The 27502-nt window shown below is 40.3% G+C and overlaps 4 protein-coding genes across 6 annotated transcripts; 1 reads left to right on the top strand and 3 right to left on the bottom strand.

Moving 5' to 3' along the window:
* Positions 1 to 692: 692 nt before the first annotated feature.
* LOC119731939 (elongation of very long chain fatty acids protein 6-like) lies at positions 693 to 3334 on the bottom strand. Its single transcript, XM_038205243.1, has one exon. It carries the CDS (start codon positions 1857 to 1859, stop codon positions 1008 to 1010), a length of 852 nt encoding a protein of 283 aa, XP_038061171.1. The 5' UTR covers positions 1860 to 3334; the 3' UTR covers positions 693 to 1007.
* Positions 3335 to 8755: 5421 nt separating this feature from the next.
* LOC119731826 (elongation of very long chain fatty acids protein 6-like) lies at positions 8756 to 11253 on the bottom strand. Its single transcript, XM_038205099.1, has one exon. The coding sequence runs from the start codon at positions 10980 to 10982 to the stop codon at positions 10035 to 10037; it is 948 nt and encodes a 315-aa protein (XP_038061027.1). The 5' UTR covers positions 10983 to 11253; the 3' UTR covers positions 8756 to 10034.
* A 369-nt stretch (positions 11254 to 11622) lies between these two features.
* LOC119731825 lies at positions 11623 to 16967 on the top strand. Its single transcript, XM_038205098.1, has 4 exons — positions 11623 to 11974; positions 13034 to 13772; positions 14312 to 14442; positions 15722 to 16967. The coding sequence occupies exons 1-4, from the start codon at positions 11881 to 11883 to the stop codon at positions 15982 to 15984; spliced, it is 1227 nt and encodes a 408-aa protein (XP_038061026.1). The 5' UTR covers positions 11623 to 11880; the 3' UTR covers positions 15985 to 16967.
* Positions 16968 to 17411: 444 nt separating this feature from the next.
* On the bottom strand, positions 17412 to 27200 carry LOC119731823. Of its 3 annotated transcripts, XM_038205097.1 has the most exons (12): positions 23702 to 24109; positions 23238 to 23379; positions 22011 to 22698; positions 21644 to 21968; positions 20984 to 21087; positions 20375 to 20538; positions 19834 to 20032; positions 19663 to 19735; positions 19158 to 19215; positions 18849 to 18922; positions 18322 to 18397; positions 17413 to 17910 (listed from the first exon to the last, which is right to left on the bottom strand). In XM_038205097.1, the coding sequence occupies exons 1-12, from the start codon at positions 23704 to 23706 to the stop codon at positions 17755 to 17757; spliced, it is 2064 nt and encodes a 687-aa protein (XP_038061025.1). In that variant the 5' UTR covers positions 23707 to 24109; the 3' UTR covers positions 17413 to 17754. The 3 variants fall into 3 exon arrangements, with proteins under 3 accessions (XP_038061024.1, XP_038061025.1, XP_038061023.1); XM_038205096.1 differs by lacking the exon at positions 23702 to 24109 and adding an exon at positions 27096 to 27200 and having other exon boundaries at positions 17412 to 17910; positions 21644 to 22698; XM_038205095.1 differs by having other exon boundaries at positions 21644 to 22698; positions 23702 to 24110.
* Positions 27201 to 27502: the final 302 nt, after the last annotated feature.

The following is a 27502-nucleotide window of genomic DNA, read 5'->3' as shown; positions in this document are numbered from 1 at the left end:
TGGAAATTTGTGTTCTGGATGAAAAGATAATCGCGATCGAAAGATGTAGCAAAATCGCTACATCGGCGGCCAACAAAATTCAGTCTCTATGGAAGCATCGGGCGTCTGGCCGTACTACAGAGCTTGCGATAGTACTGTACGGCCAGACGCAGTCGGGCTAGAAACCAGGGCGCTAGTTGCTGCGGATACGCATGACCTCACGGTGATCAGGTCAAACAAATGTATAGTAGTCTTGATTCCGGTTCGGCGCTCTAGTAGTCTTGATTCTCTTTCGGTGCTTTTCTGACTTGACATGAACTTCATTAAATCTTTCTATACTTTTGCACATTGTAGCTTAATAAAAACTGAGCATTTTCGAGTTTACTATCGGGCATTTTTTTATGAAAAGTAAAAAAAAAATCCTTTACTACATTTTGTTGTCGCATTTATAATGATTACTAAATTTACCACAGGGTACTTTGTGCATTGTCTTTTCTTAAGAAAAAAATATATAGGTTCAGATTTCTTGACTCGGCAGTATACTGCACAATTGTCATTCGACTTTCAGAAATAAAAACGGAAAGATGTCCATATACGAAGTTCACTCAACACCCTGTGTACAAACCCTATGAGATTGGACTGAAAAATTCGAAGTGTTTTCTAATATAAGAAAATGCTTGTATTTTCTCACTGCTCAAATTGACTTTGATGACATGAAATTGCTATCTGGGGGCTTGTTAGTCAATACAGAGGAAAATTAGTGAACTTCGTATATGGAAATCTTTCCATTAAAACAATTAATCTTTTATCGTCCTTGTTTTCAAAAATAAATCACAAATATTTTCAAAATATTAATTATAATACCAAAATCCCGAATTATCTTTGTAAATCGGCATAACTACAGCATAAACACATCTTGAAAGCAAACCACAACACTGTGATTGAAGTAAGGTGTACTTGTTATAGAATTAAAATGGGTCGTAAGGTTTACAGTCCCTTTTCTCGCAAAATCTCGTCTTTGCTCCCCTTCAATCTCGTTTTTCCCTCACCGGACGGGGCTTGGACATGTACCTCTCGTAGAAGAAATGCACGAAAAGAAGGAGGTAGCTGAAGTACATCAAGAAGGACATTCGCATGTTTTCGTCGTTGGTGGCGCATGTACCTCCGCTCTTCATCTGGGAGTAGGCGTAACCATTGACAACGCATCCCACCAGCATCTGGGTGATCTGTAGTGACGTAATCAGCATGCCGATCCAACTGGGAATGCGCATGAGCCGTGAGGCTCTGATGGCGTAGTACGAGTACATGAAGGAGTGAACGGTGTAATTCATGACGGCGAAGTAACGGGCTAAGGAGACAATCTGTGAGTAGGAGTACCACGAGTACATGAGCACAGTAATGTGATGATACCAGTGGAGAAAGATGAGGTTTTGCTTACGGAGGACGATGAATGCAGTATCTCCGAGCTCTGGGAGCTTGCTGAGCGTGAAGATCCAGACCCAGTAGCCCGTGGTTCCCTGGTAGACACCCGGGTCGCAAACGGAAGCATGCCAGCCGTACGTACGGAAGACATGGTAAGTTTCGGCACTGAGCCGTAACATGCCCGCCCAGCTGAACACCGCTAGCCCCGCGGACCACACGGCCAGGGGAATACGGAGATCATACGGTGTACGGGACGACATGAACCACCGGCCGGCGAAGACTAGCACCACGTACACGGCGCTAACCAACACGGAGAACTGCCGGTTGTTCCGGAACCAGAAGATGGCCTCCTCGGCCTTGAAGTCTCGCTCAAATTCAAACACGATGGCCGGCTGGAAAGAGCGAAGCGTGGAGTTGATGACGACATCCTCCAAGCGATTTTGAGAAAAGCCTTCCATTGCTATTCAAAACACAGGACGACAGTGAAGATTAAACAGTTTCCGAATCAGTCTGGATATGTCTTCAAAGTTCAATCAAGTTGCTGTCTACTGTCATCAAAACGATACAAACATTTCAGCGCATGCATAACAGTGTTATATGCACATCATAATCGTCCAACATGTGTATTACAAACACGTACGATTATGTAACAATCAAACGGAGCACGAGGTATACGGTGTGCAGTGTGTTTGTGAATGGCGCGCGATTGTCTACCTCATCATCATCATCTCTTGCCGGCTCCCCGCTGGGGCTGTTCTGTCGCCTGCAGTTACTCCCTCCGCATACACTGCTGGACTCCTTTATTATCATATGGCGTGCACTGACCCGGAAAAATTGGTCGGATCATAGGAAGAATCGGATACATGTACATGCATGCTCTCACCATGGAGGAATTTCCTTTGAAAGAACCGACATCGACTGCACCAACTGCTTCTATTGTACACTTTAGTCGTGCGATTTATATGAAATCAACTTACGTCATGAATCAATGAAAGACAGCGCCAGAATTTTCCATTCACATTCACTCCAAGCATGCTCCAAGTCTCTCGATGTCATTCTCAGAATTATTGAGTGATAAACATTTTATGATCCGATCAGCGTCGGCCTTGTTTTTGCATGGATCACGAGGCATGCGACTTTGTCTGGTTCCCTGACTTATCAATAAGTAGACTTGCAGAACAAGTCCTTTGTCCAGTGTGAACTGAATATTTTAATCTTTATCACCCATGAATGGCTTTTCATCATGTACAGAACGAAAGAACGAAGTGAATTCTACGGGCCAACGGCGTCAGAATACAATAACTGATGTCATGAATTTTTATTTTCGCTTTTGCCTTTGCAGGAAGTATAAACCAACCATTAATAAAGGTTAATACTGATTTTAACGATTGTTTTACCACGTGATGTTGGACCATCGATTCGCCGGATGGATCACGGTCCTTGCACTTTCATCGGGGGCTTCTAAATAATTACTGTAACAGCCAGAGTGATTTGCATACAGCGCTGCCATTGGCTGTTGAGCTGTAATACGTGTGACTCTAGTTCCTGATTGGTCAGTTAATGACCACACCTCCTCAATGAACAATAAAATACACGATCACACCCTAACATTGCACATGGAAATACATGTATTGAATGACTCAGTCTAATAATTGATAATTTTTTGACTTTGAACTTCCGTTATAGGTTCGTGCGTAATTAAAGAGAATGTATTATTATAGTTTGCTGAGAACTGCGTCATGTGTGACGTGTATGAAACCATGGCGCTAGTAGCTATGGATACGCATGACCTCACGGTGATCAGGTCAAACAACCGTATAGTAGTCTTGATTCCTGTTCGGCGCTCTAGTAGTCTTGATTCTATTCGGTGCATTTCTGACTTGACATGAACTTCATTAAATCTTTCTATACTTTTGCATGATTTGGTCAGCACTGTTTCCTTATTCTTTTTCTGTGCAATTGCTGCCTTAGTTGGCAAACTGTGTCGTTTTAAGACGTTTTTATGGGTTGACGTTTACGCCCCGCAGGGCAAATGGGAGCACCCTTCAAGTTCCATGTGTTCTCTTTAACTTCGAGCAGCGCCCCCTCTCGATCAGTTTGTAACACCCCATGGAGCGTGAAGAATGATTCCAATCACGATTATTTTCTTTGGGAGAAAGATGTCAAGTTCCTCTGTGGGAAATGTTTGTTGTCAGCATGGAGGAAGGAACCTTCCTCCATGTTGTCAGCAAAGTGTTCAGTATTCACAATAAGGATGTTTTGGCTCATGTTGTCTGAATGTTGAAGTATAGCGACCCATGCGTTTTCATTACATTTTTGATGATCTCTAAATACAAGCAACCCAAAAAAAGTCCGCCCTTAATACTTTTTTATCTAACTCAAAAACTACTGGGCACATATTGCTCAAATTACGACTGATCAGCTCAGAAATTCCTTAGCAATCCAGCCATTCTCTTTGTTTGGCCCAAAACAGTGAAAATGTGTACAGAATTATGCAATTTATGACAAATGGTACCGAAAAAAAGTTGTACTTTTGTATACGTGCAATTAGGTGAGTGTGAACCACAACCTGAACGTATACAAAAGTGCATTTCTTTTCGGTATCACTTTGTCATATATTGCATACATTCGTACGCTTATCACTGTTTTGGAACTTATAGAGAGTATGGCTGGATTGCTATAACATTTCTGTACTGATTAGTCGTTATTATTTTGAGCGAGATGTGCTCAGTAGTTTTTGTGTTAGACAAAAAAAGTATTGGAAGGGGTATTTTCTTTTTTGGTTGAGTGTAGTGTACGTGCCGAATAAGGAAAAAAATCCTACGAGCTAATTGGTTACAATTAAGATAGGTTCGAGAGTCCAGCCTTCAGAGTTACAGTTCTTGTGTCCTTGGGCAAGACACTCCTCTCACATTGCTTCTCTCCGTTAAGGAGTAAATGCGAGGATAAAGATGGTTTAAATCAGCCGTTGATATCGCAGGATCGAGCTGTATAAAGCCTACTTAATAGAGTCGGAGCTGAGATGCCCTTATTTTAGGAAGATTTTATGAGCCCAATGAGTACAATGTAGCGCCAATATAAAAAATACATTCCCACTTCATTTTTTTTTTTTTTATAAGTTCAGGCTGCAACCCTCACCCCCACCCCCAACTCCCCTTGGAAAAAGTCTGGCAAGATTCCAGTAGATGTCAATCCCAGCAAGCAACGTAATAAATACTCACTTTTACTCCAATAACCTTTTCGTCAGTGACTCTAGATTGTTTTCAGATAATTTTGGCCCACTTGACTGAGATAAAGTTCAGAAAACACGGCTGCATGGTCTGATGGACTTTCAACCACAGGTTAAAAAAGAAGTTGATAAACCCATAACGTGTTGCCAAGGGCAAGGTACCCCCATCCCATGCATGTTTGTTTTTCTGGCAAAATTTAAACATACGTTACATGATTGTGATGGTGAATGACGAATTTCAAGAGAAAGAAATGTTTTATCACCCATCAAGATTCTTCATCTGTTTTGCCCATCCTCCCTCACATTACATCGTATAACTGACATTGCACACTATCTGTGGCTACTTTTTGAGGGAGCCAGACTTTCGAAATCGCTCTCAAAGTTGCTCAATTGTGTTTTTATCAAGTTGAACTTGACCTCTGTTCGTCACACGCATTTACATACATATATATAGAGGATTGCAGACCACCTACCACATATTTACTCAGTTGAAACATATCTTATATCTTTAGATCAACTTGCACAATGGCGATCTGGGGTGGGGGTATACACACACAACCTATTGTCAAACCGCTCCATTGGCATCATATTTTATTCAGTGAACTGAATGCCAACGTCACAAATCAAAGTTCACAAGTTGCATAAGGCCCATCTGTGGACAGACATCATCAGATGTCTTGATAAAATATCGATTAACTATCAATTCATAAAAATATTGTAAGTAGGCAATGCATTTTGCGAAAACTTCTCAACTCATTAAGTTAACATGACGCCCCTTGGTAAATGGAACAAAAGAGACCGCTAGATGGCGCTAGTGTATTTTTGAGGGTACAAAATTGCCGCATCTTCGAATTTTGAATATTTTTTTCCTCGTGATGCCGAAAGAGGGGAAAAAAATCCAATCTTCAAGGGTCCATGAAGTTTATATTTCTTTTGAACATACGTTTTGCAAAACTTTTTATGTTCAAATCGTGAACCCAAAATTTTCTCATTGAAAACATTTGGAAGAAACATTTGCTCATTGGCATCCTTTCATGTACTGACACAACAAATAAAACAAAAATTACGACAGTGTATCCAAAATTCTGGCAACTTTTGAGGCTGAAATACCTGTAACATCGAGGTTTCTGCCTGAAATGACATCACACCTTTGCTCATGAATATGGAAAATGGCATTAGCATAAAAACAAAAAAGCACAAAAATACTCTTGAAAATGGAAAAACGAAAATTAAAAATAGGGTTAAATGGGACCGAAAAACGTGCATTTTCAAGGATTGCAATTTTTTTAATTCGGTTTTGTGTCTTTTTCTGTGCCGGTAATGAAATTGTCCTTAAACATTCGCTTTGACAAAGATTAACTATATGAAACCACACGTCCACGGTCACGTGTATGTTCGTATGACCTGCCGGGCGATTGTCTTCGATACAATCAAGATGAAATTATAGACACAGTGCAATGCAAACACGCATGAACAGTTTTCCATCAGATACGTACGGATTGTATCATTTTGTGTGGAGTGATTGATTTCTTCACACAAAAGTGACCTTGCCCCATTCCAAACGCACAGCTAGCTGCTTTTATCTGAAAGGTAGACGTCAATTTTATGCTTTAAGTGAAATTTCCATTTTGAAAGAGACAATTTAAAAACTGAACTGGTTTACTGTCGCTGTTCGTATTCAGAGTCAATTAAGTTGCTTTGTGGAGGGGCGGAGTCGGGGAAGGGCGGTGTAGCATGAATTTAGGTTTTATGAAATACGGACTCATTGGTGGTATTGCGCATGCTCATGCATAGATAATTAAGAGAGGGACCGGTCACGTGAGAGGGTTTAACCAATAAAGGGGGAAAAGAGTCTGATTTTCATACGACAGCGGCACTCAAAAATGAAATTATCACTTCCAACTTGGTCATTTTACCCCTGCCCTTATCCGATTTGTCATCATGTCCTGCCGTCTTCAATGAAAACTTAAGTTAATGCTACAAATTCACTAACCTCACTCGGAATCTGGAAAAAGGCCACTCATTTTTGGCTTCACTGTCACGTGCCTACATTGTGATTTAACAGGTTGAAAGAGATACACGAAAGTTAAACAGAAAAGACGATAAACTTCATCACTTGACATAAAGCTCAGTAACACGTTTAATCCACTTATGAGGTTGACATAATACGGCCTTGCAAACGCTGCTAACCACCAACATAGGTTCGTTAAACTTTTATAAATTAATCCTGATCTAATCTTTACATTTTAACATATAGGCAAACATCATATCGCTAGTATATATAGATAAATCACCTGATACAAGGCCAGTACTGCTCATATAGTAAAATGTACATGTAATAATAATTATTATAAATCCACTTGTACAAAATTATATTCATAATTAGATATTCAACTAAAATTAGTGGACAAATTGGCAATTTTGGATTTGTCTAAATAGGCATTACATTATAACAAATATGTATGGTCCAACATCATGTCTTATTTTTGTGTGTAAGCAAGTTGCAGGCCTCGTTGGATCATGAATAATTCAAAATGTCATGTTCATTGATTACTTTTAGTTTCAGTCCCTGGCAGGGACCTTCTCAACAAATCAATATGAATTATTTTCATGATTTACAACTTACATTAAACACACTTTCATTTCCTTTTGGGTTTGAACAACAGATAACTGGTCATGACTAAGAAAAACAATGACTATTTTTGCAAAACGGAAAGCAACTTAAAACTGTGGTTTTCCAACGTGTATAATACATTATCAATAATTTCATATTTTTGGCAATTTTAGAATGCACAAAAATAGTTTTCAGTGCATCATGTCAGTGAATCACTTTATGACAACATAAGTTAAAAATATTTTAAAGAATATTTCCTATCCTAGGTACACTAAAACATATACCCATGAGAAGAAAGCTGACATTCGTGTAAAAACAAGCAACTTCAAATATTATTCTTTTTGTAAAGAGAAACAGTTCTTATGTAAATTTAGCTTTTACAACCAAATTTACACAATTTGATAGAGCATACAATATTACTATCACATCACACAGCAGAAACATAATTTCCAGCCTAATTATAGGGCCAGACCGAGCCATATCACCTAATACACTAATATCACTTGACATTAAGTCAATAAATATCTAGGATTCTTTGCTTTGTTGCCAATGTTTTTATAGACCTGATTTCATTTTGTTTATGCAAAGATTTTTTTTTAGCCAGCAGAATGCAAATGTTTTTAGCCCTCGATTCGCACGATGCAGCCACACATGATAATTAGGATAGCAAGCCAGAGCCATAATTTAGAATATTTTAATACTTCATAAATATTCTGCACGTTCTGAATCCTGAACTAGTAATATGATATAGCCTGTCATCAAGGCAATGTGTATCTATCAAGCCACTGCAACAGTACCATGTAATTATATGCTCAAATGCTGTAGGCTATTTAATCATAATCAAAATCAGAATCAGAATTTACTGTCAATCGATATCAACGACTGATCATTTTTTTGTAAGTCAGTATGAATAATAAACACAAATACTGAAACAAAAAATATCATATTTTGTTGTTGATACAATCTTAGTTGTGTTCATCAGTCAGCTCACATGCTGCAACAGTAATCAGGTGTAATACATTATGTACTTTTTACTATAATAAATAAATCAGTTTATAATATCAACAATCAATACAAGTGTGGAAACATGTTTTGACATTTATCTACATGTAATAGCTACATGATTATACATAGAACAAAATCTGCTTAGACATTAAGCTAGATGTGGGGTATTGTTTGAGCATAGTACTGCATACTATATACAGTCGAGTCTCGTTATAACAAACTCTTTCGGACCTAGCCAAATTGTTTGTTATATCAGAATTTTGTATTAAGAGGAACATCAGTCCCGTTCATTGTGCATATAAATGCACAGTTGGGACCAAGGCTTTATGTTTGTAATAACCAGAATTTTGTATTAACAGAGTTTGTACTAAGGAGAGTCGACTGTACTGAGAACAGCTGAACTTACAACCATGACAACCATGGTTAGCTGGCTTCAGCTGTTAACAATTTAAAGCTGGAGGCTCAAGTGTTCCAGGGTTCACAAAAGTGAACTTGAGCTTAAACTGAGAAATCAAAGCCACATTGTGTTAGAGGAAGTGGTGCAAAAGGTTAAGCTTCCGCTTTGAAGCGGCCATCTTGCCTCAGGCTGGTTCCCTATAGTCTGACTTGAAATCCAGTACAACTGTACTAGACTGATTGTGAAACCAGACCAATGTTTGGTTGGATGGGGAAATTTCCGTCTCTTTTTTTTTCATGCCACAGATCACTGACCTTACTTCCTATAATGTCTAATACCAATTATAACATGAAAATATATCTGTCATTTAATTCTCAAAGTCATTACATTACAACTATATTTGAGCTGCACATGTGGAAAAAAAATGAATACCCTGAAGTGAAAAACCTGGGTTATCAGATTGCAATAATTATCATCAAATTATAAATATACAAAACTTCTAAGTATAACATTGTCACACAAATTCAAAACAAGGAAACATAAATCACTTAGTTTCATTTTCATGACTCAACTGATAAAGAAGTTCTGTATGGCTGATGTGTTGAATGCATCCAAAAAAAATTAATAATTTTGAACGCAATGAATGCTCGAGTGTTTCTTTTTATTAAAGCACAGTCTTTTACCCATCACAATAACAGTATTTTACAAACATTCAATTTACCAAAATGTTTTTGGAGCTGCATTTTTTTTTAAGCTGCTGATTTGATTTTAAGTCATATGTTTTGAAACAAAAATAAGCTAGATTTTTTTTATATTAAGTTCTGAGAAACATGAGGACTTTTAGAATGTGCAAACACTAATACTACAGGTAGACAATGGATTAAAGTGCATGTCACCTAATCTAAGAATTTAACATTGACATAATTTTATAAAATTGAGGGCGAATGCCCCTTTTGGCATATGCACGGAAATTTCTGTCATGTGAACCTGATACTAAAATTGTTAAACAAATTTAGAGATTCATTAATTCAACTTTAGTTCCTGGAGTACCAATGATTTTGTTTATGTACGACCTGGTCCAATAATTGCAGAACTGATGAGCAGAATTGGTCACATCCTATCTACCCTTTGAATGCCAGCCATCTTTGGTGTTACTCTTTATTATGTGCATGATAAATTTGTCCATTCCTTGTTTGTTACTGAAAAACAACCCCAAAGATGGCTGCCTTTATGCACAGGATCTATATGTAACATATAAAATACATGTTAACAATTATTACTGAACATTCTACAAATACTGATCATAAACAAATTTGAACATTCAATATTCACAGCTTATCCTCTTCTTAAAATGAAAGTAGGTCAATGGACGGTTTAAAATGATCAGTTTAATTGATTTTCTTTTCTGTTTTCATATTTTCATTTGAGTCTTGCAGAGATTTTTGAGCTTGGGTTTTCTCCGCCAGAGGGTCACGTTGCCTCCTCTTGCTTGAGACGTAAGTCTCAACAAAGAAATGTACAAAGAGCGCAAAGTAACTCAGATACATCAGGAATGATGCTCGTAGATTAGCATCGGTCGTAGCGCAGAAACCACCATTATTCCGGATGGAGTAGGCGTAACCGTTGACGAAGCATCCGACGAACATCTGCGCTATCTGCAGTGATGTGATGACGATGTTGACCCAACTAGGGATGCTGACCCATTTGGATGCCTTCAGGGCATAGTAGGTGTACATCAAGGAATGCACGGAGAAGTTCATCAAGACGAAGTAGCGTGACGGGGCCACCAGTTGCGGATAGGTATACCAGGAGTAGATGAGCACTGTGATGTGATGATACCAGTGAAGAAAGATCAACTTCTGCTTCCGAAGGACGATGAAGACAGTGTCGCCCAACTCCGGGAGCTTGCTCAGGACGAAGAGCCAGGACCAGAAGCCAACTACCCCTTTGTAGAGGGTAGGATCGCAGACTGAAGCCTTCCAGCCATATGTCCTGACGAAATCTATGGTGTAGACCCAGACCCGTATGGCCCCGATCCAGCTAAACACGGCCAGGGAGAAAGACCATATCACCAGGCATAGACGCAGATTGAAGCGGGGCCGGCTCTCCATGTAAATTCGGCCGAAGTAGATCAAGACCGCGTACAAGGCGCTGTACACGATGGACTTGGTCCAGTTGTTCTGGAACCACATCAGGGAGGCATCCACTTCCCGCATCTCGAACTTCTCGAACTCATACGAGCCCTCCGGGTCCCAAACGGACCGGTTTGAGCTTGCCAGCACTTCATAGTTCTCGTAGGGGAAATTGTCGGTGTAGTGAAGAGCACTGTGAGCCATGGTTAATTTTTGCAACGATTCACAGCCGAAGCTTAATTAAGTGCGTACCCTAGCTTGCATCCGATGATCAGCTGCAAACAACGTGTTGCCGATTTTGAAGATTGGTCTCCCGGCAGCTGGCTTAATGTCCACAAAAGTGGATGTTCTTTTTTTAACCTTGCGCACTTAACAACGATTATCCGCTTGTGCAGTACTAGACTTTGTCCAGTGTGAGATTGTGTGCTTCATCCTTCATGTCCTTGTCGATTCAGTATGAGGACATGTGCGTGTCACGCGGTGACCTCATTAGCATATTACAGTTATCATTTAGAAATTACATAAATGGTTCCTACTCCCTTTGGATTTTTTTATCTCCGCGAATAACCATGGAGCTAGGAATTCACACTAGCACCATGGAATAACTGAGTGCATACATGACTGATTATAACTCTTAAATACATTATTGACTCAGAAAGCATATACCCAATGCTAAAAATGTTTTTTCTTTGTACTGACATTGTATGTATTAAACCAAACGCTGTATAAGCGGTAGCATTCCAGAGGGCGTAAGCCCAATTGTTGTGATAGCCTAATCGCCTAGGTCGTTGAGAGTGATTGGCTGGCTGTGAATCAGGTGGTTCAACGCGTGAGATAGGTGCGGCATATGTCTGCTTGTCAAATTTATTCCTTCCACCGAATTTCTGCTACATGCTCCATTCGTTCATTGCTTTATTAGATCATAATGTTATTGAAATTTTCGTCATGTTCGTAAGGAAAATATTAGGTTAATTTAAATACTGACTGAAACTAAAACGTGATTCTTCAGATCGATAACATTTTGGTCTTTCAGTTCATGGTCCGAATTTTGACAATGAAAAAGTTCATTGAACCTTGAACTGGCTCCTGTGTGTCAAAGTTCATGAAAACCAAGATGGCGACTTACATGAAGAGGCTGCGCTGTCGTTTCTCAGTTGTCTTTTTGATGAATTTGTCATATATCTGTCTGATCATTGGTAAGTGAAAGTCATGTACAAATCATGAAATTATATGAATGAATAAATAATATCCAATAGTTTGAAATGCACCGCGTACAACCCAATGATAAAACTCAGGGCTGGGTAACTCCAGCTAGGCTAGCCCCATAAATGTGGCCTATTTACTGGACTGCCTCCGTAAACATAGGCCACACATCCACATGTACAAAAACGTGTCGACTTTGCCAAATTTTGATTTTCACATTTAGGCTTACTTTGTAGGTTTTTTTTGCTTTAGAAGCATTCTCACCCTCTATATAGGCTAATCAGAAAGTGCTGCCTTTTTCAGATGTCTAATTTTTGTGAAATTTCATGTTGAAATTTTGATACGCAAACGTGTGCAAATGTATCTGGAAATTTCACGAAAAATGGACATCTGAAAAAGGCAGCACTATCTGATTTAGCCTATATAGGGGGTGAGAATGCTTCTTAAGCAAAAAAAAACTTCAAAGTAAGCCTAAATGTGAAAATCAAAATTTGGCAAAATCGACACGTTTTTGTACATGTGGATGTGTGGCCTATGTTTACGGAGGCAGTCCAGTAAATAGGCCACATTTATGGGGCTAGGTTTAGGCCTAATTGCCTGTCCAGTTTCCGGACAAGTACTACTGTATACTACTAGTACTAGACAGATATGTTCAAACTGCACTCTGACTGACTATTTTAAAAGATGGTCCACAAATAACCCTCAAATATATTTGCATAGTCTCTTTATTTATCTGAGACTAGTCCTGTATGTACCACTTGTGCACACTGACCACCCATCCCCATTCTTTTAAGTTTTATGTTTGTTTAATCGTTGTATTTCATTTATTTGACACGTAACCATCCATGATCCATTGTATTTGTAACAATATTATTATTAATTTATGATTTTCTACTTTAGTTTGATGCCTGTACTATCATGATGGTACCTTTGAGCATTCTTATAGGGGCCTATGTTTAACTTACAATATGCTTTACACATATTCTTCAGATTGCTTTTTTGTGTGCGACATTCAATTATTTATCATGATTATTTTGAATTTATCAATACAGAAATAGGCCTAGTAAGCTCTGAAGAACATGATAAAAGTGGAGAAATTTCAGTAGATGGGGGCATTGAGGTTTTACCTTCAGAGAATCCCGTCCAAGGAACAGAAAGAGTTGACAGTGTTCTCCCACATTTTGAGACATCAGACGAACTAGAAAACGAGAAGTTGTATGACAGAATTTTGAAACAGACACTAGAACAAATAGAAGCACATCATGGAGAGAAGAAAGCTGAAATAAATCTGCAAACGCAAGAGGCAGATGTCACAAAACAGGAGGCTCCAACTTTATCCGCTCAGGACTCATCCGTTCCTGTTGATTACATCCAAATCTTGGCATCCTACATGACACCTGAGGTATTCCAACAGTTCATGAAAAGTCTGAACAAGACACTTGACACCCGCATCCAGTACACCCATCCCGATTTTACCTATGCAAACGCGACTGAGAACGACGAGGCCCAGCGTCGAAAAGTAAAATACCCCTGCATGCAAAGACCGGCTGGAAACAGAACAGCACAGGTCAAAATTGTCAACAACACTGAACTGATGGAGTTGGTGAGTGCTGTATACAGTGCGCCGGGCCAGGAGAACTCCTCCAGCGCCCTTGGAGGTTATTGCGCATTTGTGATGTTTTACGCCCCCTGGTGCAAGTTTTCTGCCAAAGCGGCGCCAGCTTTCAATGCCATTGGGAGAGCCTTTCCAGATCTGGAGGTGCTGGCCGTCGATGCTTTTCAGTATAACAGGTGAATACTAGTCCGAAAATTTGGGAATGTCAATACTGTGAGAGTCCCAAAACTTAACATAGTAAAAACATAGACTGGCACATGATACAAGCAGTCCAACACCCTTTTAGTACTGTATCAATCAACTGTGTCAAAAAAAACACATCCGGTGCCCCGTCTATATCCACACATTTCATAGTCATGCCACCAGACTACTGAAGGGTCAATCTTCTCAAAAGTTGGAAATGTACCAGTCTAGTTCTTAGGCTTCAAATTGAAAATCACTTGGCTTCACTCTCAGGTGCAAAATGTTAAAGAAAAGCCTCCTTTAAAATTGAATTGAGACCTCAGACTTGGCTGGTGAAATATCTAAGGACTTTGCCTCTGCCTCATGAAAATATTGGAGAATTGTGTGGGCCAAAGACTGCGTAAAGTTGGCCTGATTTTGTGTCATTTAGAAAAGATGCAATATTATCATTTCTTGTATACTGTAGTCACTTTTGTATAGAATGGTCAAGTTTAAGCTTAATATATATATTAAATGTTTACCCCTTGTACAGTTTGAACACCCGTTACGGCATTGTTGCCGTGCCAAATGTGTTGCTCTTCCATAACAACAAGCCAGTCATGAGGTTTAACTACTCGCAGAGAACCTTCGAGGTTTTCAGCCAGTTCATCCAGAATTTTACAGGTAGGTTTGTGGCAGTCTTTTAACCCTGTCCTAAAGTTATTTCTATTTAAAAAAAAATTAAAACTACCTCTACTTCACCACATATTTGAAAAGCCCACTACCAGTTTTATTTACAGCATTTCTGATTTGAAGTGGTTTGTTGGCTCTATTTCCTAAAATTCTGCGAAATCTTACAAAATTGCCTGAAGGATTTGGAGCAGAGACTTAAGGAGCAGAGACTTAAGGATAATGTACATGTATAATTCTGTAATTGAAACAAAATTTCCTTTTGTTGACTTGTACCAGACATTTTGTGCAGTTTGGCCATTTCAAAGCTTTTGGCAGGCTCAGTTGTAGCACCCCTAAATCGGTGGTAGTCAGTTATCTGCATGCCACATCACCCTAATAAATCTCAATATTCTAATCCTGGTATTATGACTGATAATGCTTCACTGCCCTTCTAATTGGGGAGATTTAATCTTAATCCCTAAAAAAAAGTCATGGGTCATGGTGAGAAGCGTAACGGATAATGTTATCAACTTGCTTCAGGCTTCCTTACCCAGCATTTTTCCAGAATTTGAAAATAGAGCACCCACATAAATTGAAAAATAGCATGTTTCCAAAGTTGTTCTCAATTTGTTTCTGTGTGCATGTACTTGACACACACAAAAACAAACTCCAAACTGGATGTGCAAAAAATGTCCCACCCCAACTTTACACCTAATCCTGTCCAAAACACATCGAAGTTTGTCCACAGTGTTTTGTTTATCCACTTGAACCTACATATCAAAATGATAAATACTTACTCTCTTTTTAATTTTTTTTTCTTGGCCTGAGGATTATTCCCCTTTAAGTGGTCGATTTGAAATCCCTACTAAATTTAGAAATAATCCCTTTATCTGATACAGATTGTGCTCCAAAAATAACTCGTGGTTACTTAACCAATGTGATTAATTGAATTATCTTCTGTGTACATATCTCATAATATGCACTGTGGTCAAATAGTGGCGGATAAGTACATTTCAAGTAAACATCATCATAACCCACAACTAAATTTAGAACTGAATCTCTTTCGTCTGTTTGGAAAGTAATCACTAGGAGTGGAAGCATTTGTTTTGATAAGATACCCTTGCTGAAAATAAGATTCTGAAACACCTGAAATATCTGAGCTTTATTTACAAGGCAAAGTATTTTTTGGTGCTCATCAACATATTTAACAATTTTCATAGTTTTGTTTATAAGAAGCTTCAATTGATATCAAGTTTTCTCTGCAAAATCATTTTTTTTTGGAACACACTAGGTCTGGAACCCAACACCTCCATACAAGTTTCTGAAGTAGACACGCTAGGGCCGCTCCCCAGTGTCGCGACGGAGGAAACGGACTACGCCCTCTGGCTGTCCTGGCTGTTGCTCATCAGCGTAGCGGTCTGGTTCCTAGAGCAGCGACTGGGCAGTGCCATCAAGGATCGGGTGCGGACGTTTGTCGTTTACGCCCGTCAGGTCTGGCGGACGGGAGAACTGTACGACCAGGTCGGAGTCTTGGTCCATGAGCATCATGACTAGGTAGAACTGCCCTGCTGATCTAATGGACTCCGTGTTGGAGTTGCACTACTCATGAGAGCCAGTGAAGGATTGATTGTGGCCGCGCGTCAGTTTTCAACTGTGATTTTCACAGTTGTGGGAGTACCTAGGCACAGAGTCTATCTGTTGGTGCACTTGGGCTGTGCCCGACCGCTGATGTCAGGAACCGATTCCAGATTATGAGATCGAGTTCCCATAACCAACTTTACAAATAATTTAGTAACTTCTCAGACAATGAAAAAGAAAGGTTTTGAATGTCATGTCGGATGATAAGGCCTGATTGCTTTTTAAAATAAAAAACAGGTGTATATGACATCAGATGCCTTTGACACTTTGTAAAACTGTTCACAGTGCTTACTTTATTCAAACTACACACCGTCACGCTTTGCAAGACTTTCAAACTTCAAGGCACTCATTTTTATACATCAAAATTGTGGGGGAAAAAATAATCTTATCAAATTCTCATTTTTCACAAATTGAGCTTCAAACATTTAAAATAAACATTTGATTATTTGTAATTGTGCTGAAGTAAACAAAATTCATTTTCAAGAACATTTGGAAATGTTTCAATGTTAAGTATTTATTATGTACAGCAAATAACAACATTCTATTGCAAACGATGACCTTTTGTTCTGCCCATGTATGTTCCCCACAAACAAAAAATGTACACATAGTTTAAGTATGCAAACACATGTTTTTTTTTGCAGCAGAAATTTAAGCTTTGCAGATGTGATTTTCAGGTTTAAGTAATTTGATCAACAGTGATCGAAATCTTGTCAGTTTATATTTAAGTTAAATTCCACCACTCACAATCCAAAAACAAATTTTGTAACCAAAAAAAGCCACTCCATTGTGCCACTGTCAGATTTCTATACAGTAATATACATGAAGGTTATGTTGATTTTGTTTCTGTGCAATGCTGTTTTTGAAGTAATAAATTACAATATCGTAATTAATCCTTGAAACACCTGTTTCCTTGTATATTAAACAGAATTTGTGACGTGGTCCAATCAAGTCATCACAAATCAAAACAAATGGAGACTTTTGAGATGCTTTCTGGCAGCAAACACACAGGTCCTTTTATATTGCGTCATTTTGTGCATGTGCACATTGGGGCAAGTTCGCGCAAGAACTATTGTTGACCATTGATTGACTTGTGATCATGGACGTATGATTGACTTGTGTTTAACTTGTGATTGACTTATGATTGGCTTGTGATCGACTAGTGATTGAGTCGTGATTGGCTTGTGATTGACTTGTTATAGACGTGTGATTGACTTGTGTTTGACTTGTGATCGACTTGTGATTGACTAGTGATTGAGTCGTGATTGGCTTGTGATTGACTTGTGATCGACCTGTTATGGACATGTGATTGACTTGTGTTTGACTTGTGATTGACTTGTGATCGACTTGTGATTGACTTGTGATCGACTTGTGATCGACTTGTGATCGACTTGTGATTGACTTGTGATCGGCTTGTGATGGATGTGTGATGGATGTGTGACTGACGTGTGATTGACTTGTGATTGACTCGACTATACTCTGTGTGATGGATTTCTCAAAATGTATACAGAAGTCGACAAGTATACTGTTCCAAAACCTAGTACAATGTATGTATAGAGTACCAAGTCTGCCATCAGTTGACGGTTCACACGCTGGTACGCGATCTTATGTCTTCGCACACTATATGCGCGTGAACCAGAAATGTGGCACACTTCGGTGCTCTATATTCATCTCTGTCTTCTTATGGCCTTAGCGTGAAGGCTGCACTTTATTTATGCACAGCATTGTTCGACAGCATTGCTTGAAGAGGGACAAAATGAAAACAATGATCTCCGCCAAGGTGATGGAGGAGATACCAACGTACAAACCCATCAGACCTCCCACGGCACCAAGAATACTATCAATCTGTAAGGAAAAAGGAAAACATACTGTTCAGGAGACAGGCATTCTTCCTGGAAACATGACTAATCCAAACTGAATCCCAAGGAATCCCATCATAAACCCATTAGATGCCAATAGGAATTCAAGTGAAGTCCCATCAGAATCTTATACGAATCCTGTCAGAAAACTAAAGGAATTAAGGAAGAAATCCTTGAAGAATAATATGAGCATGTAATTCAAATACCCTCAGAATTCCCTAGAGTCCCTACAAATCCCCATAATTCTAGAAAAGTATCCAGGCAAAATTCCATAGAATGCCAAAGGAAATATTATCAGTCTCGAAAGGACCCATCAGAGTTATTTTGCAATCCTAGTTATACTATATTGTGATAATCATTATTATCATAAAAAAGTTCCTAGCAGTTGTGAACTTACCGACCAGTTAGGAGATTGCTCCACTCTCTGAAAATTCAGCTCCTCAAAGTAGATACGCAGACGTGCCAGATTTTTCCTGTAGATTGAGTGATTTGTACCAAATAACTTCATATGTAGATTTGCTTCTATTAGGAGCCTATTCTTACCAATATGTAACAAGTACTGTACAGGGGGAGTCAAAAATATGAAAACCCAAATGTCAGGACCATTTTTCAAATAAAGTTCTGCGTGTAGCACTTTCAAAATCTTGGATATGGAAGCCCAATTAATAAGCTTTCTTTTAGTACAAGAATCATACAGATTACTCATGTACTTTACAGTTACGGAATTTTAAACACAAACATCGTTTTAAAATTCTGTCCACGATCACAAAAATGGTTAAGTGTTCTTTCAGTTTGCTGAAAGAACACTAACCCTTTTTGTGAGCGTGAACACATAATTATCCTAGATTTTGAAAGTGCTACATGCAGAACTTCATTGAAAAATGGTCATGCCATTTGGGTTTTCTTTTTTTAGCCCCAGCTTACCTCGTTGTTTCTACATCTTGTAGCATCCTGGCAGCAACAGCATTCTTCGGAGCCACGCGTGAATAAAGATGTTCCTGTGGAAAAAAAAATATTAACAGATTCTCAATTCTTAACCTGAAATTCTTAACCTGAAACTCAATTTCTGGTCTCTTTAATTCTTGTGGCAGAAACATTGATGAGTGACCTTTGACTTTGTCGATGTCGAATTAAAAATACGCATATTTCTTGACTTGCGGCTCTGTACATCACTCCAATTTTAGTTCCGGACTAAGTCTAACAAGAGTTCCTTGAATCCCAGGTGAGACTCACCTCATATCTCTCAGAGGGCCAGGTGGATACGGATGTACTTGTCTGAAAGCCATTTTCCCTGTTAAAGAAAACAAAGAAGCCATTATTACACAGACAAACTCGTTGGAGATTATTGCAGCGAACTGTTAGGCAAGCACAAAAAGTAATCTGACGTTTCTGTGCTACACTAAGCCAGGAGTCGCGAACCCCTCCCCCGCCCCCCCCCCCCCCAAAAAAAAAATCAACAACAGACAAGCGAGGCATGTGGACTATCATGTCAACTTACTTCTTTTTTTTCGAGAGGCACGGAAAAGAGATTTCAAATAAACCTCATGTACTTCTGTTCCTCTGGCCATCTGGCTCTGACAAATTGTACGGTAGAAATTGGATTTTGAGCTTAAACTCGGGTGGGAATCGAACCCATGAAAAAGAGACTGTCGTGTTCTCACAGGTCATGGCAAATAAGCAGGAGGCCGAGGTTCCATCTAATAAAATAAATAACGATGCATATGTGATGTATACTCACTCGCATGCCACCGGGCAGTAACAGTCCAGCTTGTCGTCTTCATAGAGAGCCTCTACAAGCTGTCTGCACCGCTCTGTCGGCAAAATTAAAAACAAAGTTTGTCAGATTATATGGTCTAATTTCATTCCGTCGAGAGATATTTTTTCTTCTTCTAAAGAAAGCCATACTTACGCTGAGTGCTGTTGAGGTAACTGCACTGAACTCCGTCCAGGAGAATGTCGGAGACGCAGTCACAGCGGTCTTTCATGTTGTTCTGTACACACTGCTTCTTGCAGGTCAAGGGGGAGTACTGAAAGAAGTCTGATTCGAACTCGGTGTCTTCTCCGGTGGTGCATTCGCTGTACCGTCCACCAAGGCGTTTGATAAAACTCTGGTGATGGATAATATCGGAAAACAAGAGTAAGTCCCCAGAGCTCATCACAAGTCAGTCACACGTCAACCAGTTCAGGCCAAGTGACGAAGGTATTCCCTTTGTCGTCGTTCTCCCCTTACTTGTGCCCAAACGTTTGGGCTTGTGGGCTTGGAACAGAATCTTTGGTATGATTGCCAAAGTATAATTAAAAACCTGATGTAAAGAAAGGTAGCAAATGTAAAGTCTTAGACCGAAGACAAGGGATGGACAAACAAGCTTCCATGCCAGAAAAAAAAAGGTTAAGAGAATATAGATATGTAAAGTGCCGGTAGTACATCAACTAAGTCTTTGACTTGGTACCTTTCTCATAGCAATAGACGTGGCCTGTCCTGTAGACGCAGTGATGCCACTATCCTCCGGATGTGGTGTTGTCTCCCAGTGATCGATGCCAATGCGGACACCAGACTCGGGAGTGAACAAGCCAACGTACTCGGGCTGCTCGATGAACAATGTCAGGTGAAGACCTAGAAGTATTAAGAAATGACCGGAGATGTTGTCAAGTCCTTATACATGTCCTCACAAAATTAGTCTTTAACAATATTAAATCGACCAATCATTTACTATCGAAGGCAAATAAGCTGTTTAATTAACGATTTGTAACAAGAGCATCAAGTTGTTCGTCTTTACTTGTGACCGAACCAGTGGTTGACTTGTGACTGGAGAATGTTTTCAAGGAAAACTAATCGTGTTCAATGAATGTCACTGTAGCTTCAAGGGAGCCTCCCATGTTTAGGGCGTTTCCCGTGTTTAGGGCGCCTCCCATGGGCAGGGAAGATATAAACGAGGGACCAATGCATTGGGAATCAACTGAACCGTTTTACCATAGTGGAAGGAAGACTCGTCACGGCCATATCAAACAATGTTATATCAGATCAGTCAGTCACTCTAGGTAGGCCGATATACACTTACCATACTGGGAGCCTGACTTGCTAGTGGTTCGTACCGCCTCATCGCGTCCATGGTTGAACGTGTAGCAGTTGCCGTATTGTGAGTTCTGAAATTTGTGGAAGTCACTGCAGACAAAGACACAAACAATGGTTTCTTCAATCAATTTTTGATTGAACAGAAAAAAAAGTGGCTCGAGCAGGGTGTGAGCCTTCGACATCCAAAATGAAGTATAGCTTTGGCCTGCGCTGCTGGCGCTCTGCCGACCGAGTTTCAACCTTTTTGGCGGTAGCGTCATACAGTTTCATAATGTATATGCATTAAAAATGGAGACAGGCTTGGGTATGGATTCGAAAAAGCTGATACAAAAGTCGAATGTCGAATAAAGGGGAAACGAATAGTTGTGTTTGAAAGATACAACCTGCGCGCCCCAAATGTGCGCGTATATAGGCCTACATATCGCGTTAAAATTGTACTCGTCGCAAATTCATCCTTTCGTCAAAGTTTGAGTTGGCAAAAATGGTTGTATTCGATCAAAACTCGGTAAATAGTTTTATTAAACTGCCTTGTTATTACAAAAAAAATATGAGCATAATGCTCAGTTTGGACTCGGGCGAACGACCTTCTGCTTACAAGATAATGGAGTCGGGTGGATGCGATTCCAAGGACGGTACTTGTACTTACGTGTAGTTGCATTTACGTCTGTCGAAGGTACACTGGAGGATGAAGTCTTCGGCCTGATGTCCCAGGACATCCAGCTCGTCTCTGGTAGGATTGGCCACATTGATGATGTCACTGAAGTCCTCCGACTTGGAATTAGCCAGGAACCCGTCCCAGTCGCTCTCACCGGTCACGGTACCAAAGTCGTAGTAATTGTCGTACTGGAAGTTGAAGTCGTTGCCCAAATCACTGAACCAGAGAGAACCACCTCCTAAAGAACCACCTCCTAAAGAACCACCTCCTAAAGAACCACCTCCTAAAGAACCACCTCCACCGCCGAGAGAACCACCTCCACCTCCGACAGAACCACCTCCACCGCCGACAGAACCACCTCCACCTCCGACAGAACCACCTCCACCGCCGACAGAACCACCCCCACCTCCGACAGAACCGCCTCCACCTCCGACAGAACCACCTCCACCGCCGACAGAACCACCTCCACCGCCGACAGAACCACCTCCACCTCCGACAGAACCACCTCCACCCCCGACAGAACCACCTCCACCGCCGACAGAACCACCGCCACCGCCGACAGAACCACCTCCACCTCCGACAGAACCACCTCCACCGCCGACAGAACTATTTCCACCACCCCCTCCTCCACCACCGGCACTGGAAAGGAACTGCGTATAAAAATCCCCTTGGGAAGACCAATCGAAAAACCAAGAATAGTCGTTATCTCCACCGGTGACACCGCCGTCCACGGCGATGACTCCCTCGAACCGGGTCCCCTTCAGCTCGGAGCGCCTCAACCGGTTCATGTTGCAGACGGTCACGGCTGGGAAATCCACGGAGGTATTGGTGATGATATCGATGGTTGTGCCGTAGGGCCAACTGAAGAAATCCAGCACCAGGTTGGTTCCTTGGTAGAAGAACCCAGAAAAGGCGGCACAGAGGATGACGAGCCATATGAAGCTTGCAATGCAGGATGAAGCATTGGCGATACGGGACACGCCGTGTGCTGTGGTGTTGTCCGCGAATTCAGACACCAGCCCGCCGAACGTCTTCGGAGTTTGATCCTGTTAATTGAAAAGAGATTTATACCGATTTGAAAAAAATGCCTACGGTCGGAGCAATTATGTTACGGCATTCTATCTGCTTCGAACACCGCTGTTCGTTTGAAAACGCGTCCGTCAAGATCTTCGAGTTTACGTTTCACCTCACTATCTACGCTTTAAAATGAAGACCTCATAAAACTTCATGCGAATGTGAAACAAGTTTGAAGTTAAAAAAAAAAACATTCGCGATGACAATGTGAGGCGAATTTGACCTCCCGAAAAAAAAAATCGCAGCGAAATTCGCGTTCTCTTCCATCGTCAATGGTTGAATCGGCAGATGGTCTTAATCTTCCAAACAAGTGCAAGTAAATTAACAAGTCAAACACAAGTTACATGAAATAAACTCTGACAAAGAATACCTGTATAGTTTTATATGCCTTTATGTTATTATCATTTGAATAATAGTAAAGACTACTTGACTTGTGAGATGACTTTGAATGCAACTCTTGAACCAGCCTTCGCGCAAAGACTTGTGAAAGAAAGCAAAAGGATGTACACACCTTCTCGGGCTCATCAGCGGGTTTGCTCTCAACCGGGGCCTTGTTCTGATGGTAGTTTGGTAGTGGAATCGACTCGGAAGGCATCACAACGAAGGCATCGTTCTGATACCCAGACGAAATGCCTGCTGTCATTATGTTCTTGCTGTATTGGCGGGTAAAAAAGGGTAAACGAGAATAACATAAACACAATTACGAACATTTCTGTAGTCATTCGGCACAGTATTACCCTGAGTATTTTGGAGGATGGGAGAAGTGAATAACAAAATCGAAAATCGAGTCATTTCGAAAAGGTAAACCAGAGCAACATTTACAAATCAATCGGAATATTGGTATACTATAGTTGCTAAGCGTACTTTGCTGTTACAGAGGGTATTCTGGGGAAAGGAACTTGGGAGCAAATCTTTAATATTACAATAAAAAAAATGTTCAGGGATTTGGGTAAGTACAAACTTCTCCACACTTACCTCATCTTAGTAAGCTGAATTCCACTTTTCAACTGGAAATAAGTTCCATCCAAAAGAAAACAAAATCTTCGCTGTGAGACAGAAAGCCAGATTTATTTCTCTGGGAGAAGGATCCCGTCTCTACAACTCCAACCAGCTTCTCTGTACAGGACAAAGATGGGGCCCCGCATGTAGCCCCCCTAAAAAGCCACCCCTTTCTTTGTGCCAAACTATCGACCAATGCTGTACTCCCGACCTCGTTAATTTTTCACAAAAAAACTATCGATTCGAGAAGAAAAGTTTTCTGTCTTGCCGCCGGCTAATAAGTTGTCTTAGTATACCTCTAGCTTCGATCAGTGCTGTGTTATCTAACAAGGGTATAGGCACAATGCATTCGGTTTGTCGCAGATAATAATAGATTTGATCGCTATGGTAACAGGGCTTCATGTTTCTTTTTTGTTAATGCTTTTTTTGGGGGGGTGTTGGGTTATTGGGTTGTTTGTTGGGGCGTTTGCTTGGGTTTTTTTTTATTGTTTGTTGGGCCTGCAACTGTCGGGCAGCCGCAGAAAAAATATAAACCACTGGTGTCGTCATTGTCGTGGTCGTTTCGTGGTCGTCTCGCGAGACAGCTCTTCCCCAGAGTCGTCAGGTTGTCTTTTTTGTGGACTAAATTGTCATCCTATAATCATCGTTTTTTGGAATTTTGTAAAACTACGCCCACTACCCGACCACGCTCACCCTCATCCACCAAGAAAAAAAAGGTGTTTTACCATTATAGCCCCCCATACCCCTTCGTCCTTTTCTTTCGAATTGAGCTCGTACCACTACACCTATAGCACTTCTTCAAAGACGGTAACGCGACCTTTGCAACCAAAGGGCAAACAAATGCCCCAGCCCATCATTAAAATCTCCCTTGCAAGGGGCGTGTCATTCATAATTAATGAGAGAGGCAAATCCAAATCGATCCCACCCAGTCGATGGACAACAAGGACAGGACCGCTATATTCCACCGAGCTCCATGGAACGACGAAATCAACAAACACCAAGAGGGCATGACATAATCCTTCATGATCAGATTGTATTGTATAATACACGCATGACAATTAACTTTCGTTTACCGTGTTGGGAACGGGAATGTACAACATTTGCTTTTGCTGCAATTTCCAGAAATAAATGGATTTGGATGATTAGTATGTTATAGCAAATATTGTAACACTGACTTGTTTCACGTTTTGGGCTCGTAGATGCTGGAAAAATCAAGAAAACTAATCATGTTCTTGTAGTCCGGTTCCCTGACCCCAATTGAGATGAAACAGAGCAATTTGTAGACTTTGGGGAATTGTAAGGTCAGAGAATCAGTCTGGCAGGCTTGCACCTCTTCGCTGGTGTGTAATCAGTTGCAAAGGAAATGCAGAATAACTAAATATAAAGACTTAGGAGCAGTTTTTGAAAATAAGCCCGTTTTCTCCAACGCTGGTCGGCCGACCAGCGTTGGAAAAATGCATTTTTTTCTTGAAAATGTCAGCACACCAGGAGCCACGATTTTACAGGATGCTTTTGACTGTCACTCCCTAACAATACAGTAAGGTATTTCGTAATAATTGGATCATTTGGTTTTGTGATGTTTGCAAATGTTGTATCTCAGTTCCCTTTCGTTTACAATGTCGGAACGAGAGGTTATTATAAGCAGTAAGCTGATTGGGCGAAGCTCTGTCACGTCATTAGAAATTTAATTTTTCCAAGAACCGCTAGAGATTTTATCTGTTATCTTTCTCGTTACAATAAAAAGCTATTTGCAGACTGAAAAAAGGAGCAATGTTTTGTCAGAATTGAAAAGGTAGCTTTTTGTCCTGTAAAACGTTACATTCTACATTGTTTTGGTCGTAATGCCCAAAAAACCCGCATGTGGTTTCTTTAATTTCAACTCGCCTTTATTGCTTTCTATGGGCCGGCATACGTACTCGACTATTAGCTTAAAAAGTGAACTGAGATATTTTGAAACTGACTCGGTTGTAAATATTTTGTTATATTTAGTTATATCGTCATACATTGTGACGTGTGCGTCTAGTCTCCTATTAAGCTACCAGGATCGGCCCAAAAAAATGGGCCACCGGTATCAAAAGGGGCAATGGTCATAGCGATTTTTGGCAAGGTATGCACATCTAGAGTTCCAATATCTGTGACAGCTTTGCAGTGTGAGCGGTGTCAGTTTTTTGGTGTTATCAATTTAATTGTTTTCAAAATGGCCGCTAATTTTGTTACCAGATGAATTATAATGGTAACAAGCATGTTTGGCCGCCATTTTTTTTTTTATTAAAGTGACAGCACTTAAACAGCTGCCACCGCTGCAATGTTATCACATAATTTTATTTTCCAACTGCAGGGGTGCATGCCTTGCCAAAAATCACAATGAGCATTATTCCCCTCATTTGATACCAACCAAACCCCCGGGGCTGATGGTCTATATCTTTCAGGGTGCACTGACACCGGTAAATAGGCCTAAACCCATCCGCTGAGCTCATGAATGAAAGTTATGCCCTCAAAATATTCTATATTATTAGACAGTTTTGAGGGCCATTAAATTGGGGAATTGAAGAGATATGGCTTCCAATTCTAAGCATTTTGGATGTAATTGGGCTCGAAAGTGGCACTATACTTATAATTTTGCCATGTTGTGGAGGGATCGTTTTTCAAGATGGCTACTTTTCCGCTTTGGGAAAAAAAGGGGTCGGCTTCTTTGGGTGAGAATTCCTCGAAAAATCAATTGTCATTTTCACCAAAAATGAAAAGAAAATGAAAGATGGCACGTTGATCATCATTTTTTCTGTGCAGCTTAAATACATGTGAGAGTTCTGAGTATTTTAAAAGAATTTTGAAGTATGGGCAAGTTAGCAATGGAGTTTATGGGAATTTTAATGCAGGGGTGCACCCTTTAGAGGGACTCGCTCCACATGCGTTTGTATTCCCGGTCCTATTTGAGGAGCCCACAACATCGTGTTTTTGTTGGCACCATACCTAGCACCTGGGTCATTGACCCGAGTGAAATTCAAAAGGGACAGCGCCCTCTTTGTGCGTCAACACCCAGGCAAAAACATTTGCGAATTAGTTACAAAACATTGTGTGTATAGTCTTCCGCCCCAATCATTGCAAATTATGTCACGATTCCGTGCCCCTTATATATCTTCGCACGCAGGGCCAGGGAAGTAATTGGTACGGATTGTTTCACGTGAAGCATAACAATCTCACGTAGTACTTTATAAAAAAAAAAAGAACAGTCCCATCAATCTCAGGATTTAATGTCATGATGGGGCACATTTTCAACAAAAGTGCCCCTGAGATTACCACTGGTCTATGTTATCTCGTTTCTGAAATCTACCAGTTGCCTCAAGCGGTTCATTATTGGGACAAAACTTACCAATATGAAGTCAAGTATTAAACTTTCATGGTTGTGTTCCCCTCTCTAAACTGAGGTGCATCGAAAGAACGCGCACTCGATAAGTTTGCCTGAGCTGACGCCAATAATTCAAGTCAGGTTTTGTCAATACAGTACAAAGAGTTCATTACAATAAAATCAATCTTATCCCTTAGTCCACTGATGACAATGGGTGTATTTTGTTACTCTCCTATGGGCAAGGACTATTCCTTTTGTTAAAGTACTTCGGAATGCCTGCTTTATCTTTTGAAGGAAAGCGAATTTGAAACCGAGGCTCCAAATAAATCGATTGAAGTGGTTTATTGGACGTTGATGGCGTCCTCTATTTTGACTAGATGTCTGCCGTATTTTTGTGTTCGAAAAATACTATTGCTTTATTCCACACTAAT

The sequence above is a fragment of the Patiria miniata genome, unplaced genomic scaffold, assembly GCF_015706575.1.
Source record: "Patiria miniata isolate m_02_andy unplaced genomic scaffold, ASM1570657v1 HiC_scaffold_24, whole genome shotgun sequence".
Classification (NCBI taxonomy): domain Eukaryota; kingdom Metazoa; phylum Echinodermata; class Asteroidea; order Valvatida; family Asterinidae; genus Patiria; species Patiria miniata.
The sequence above is the reverse complement of the archived record's forward strand: the minus strand, read 5'-3'. Positions and strand labels throughout refer to the sequence as shown.

Bases quoted from the DNA above. Each gene is read 5' to 3' on its own strand.
- LOC119731823 (XM_038205095.1), bottom strand. The intron at 20,033-20,374 runs GTACCAAGTCAA...ATCCATCACCAG, and splicing joins CGTCTATTGCTATGAGAAAG to AGTTTTATCAAACGCCTTGG. The intron at 19,216-19,662 runs GTGAGTATACAT...TTTCTTTAACAG, and splicing joins TACTGCCCGGTGGCATGCGA to GGAAAATGGCTTTCAGACAA.
- LOC119731825 (XM_038205098.1), top strand. From the start codon at position 11,881: ATGAAAACCAAGATGGCGACTTACATGAAGAGGCTGCGCTGTCGTTTC. The intron at 13,773-14,311 runs GTGAATACTAGT...CCCCTTGTACAG, and splicing joins GATGCTTTTCAGTATAACAG to TTTGAACACCCGTTACGGCA. The intron at 14,443-15,721 runs GTAGGTTTGTGG...GGAACACACTAG, and splicing joins GTTCATCCAGAATTTTACAG to GTCTGGAACCCAACACCTCC.
- LOC119731939 (XM_038205243.1), bottom strand. From the start codon at position 1,859: ATGGAAGGCTTTTCTCAAAATCGCTTGGAGGATGTCGTCATCAACTCC.
- LOC119731826 (XM_038205099.1), bottom strand. From the start codon at position 10,982: ATGGCTCACAGTGCTCTTCACTACACCGACAATTTCCCCTACGAGAAC.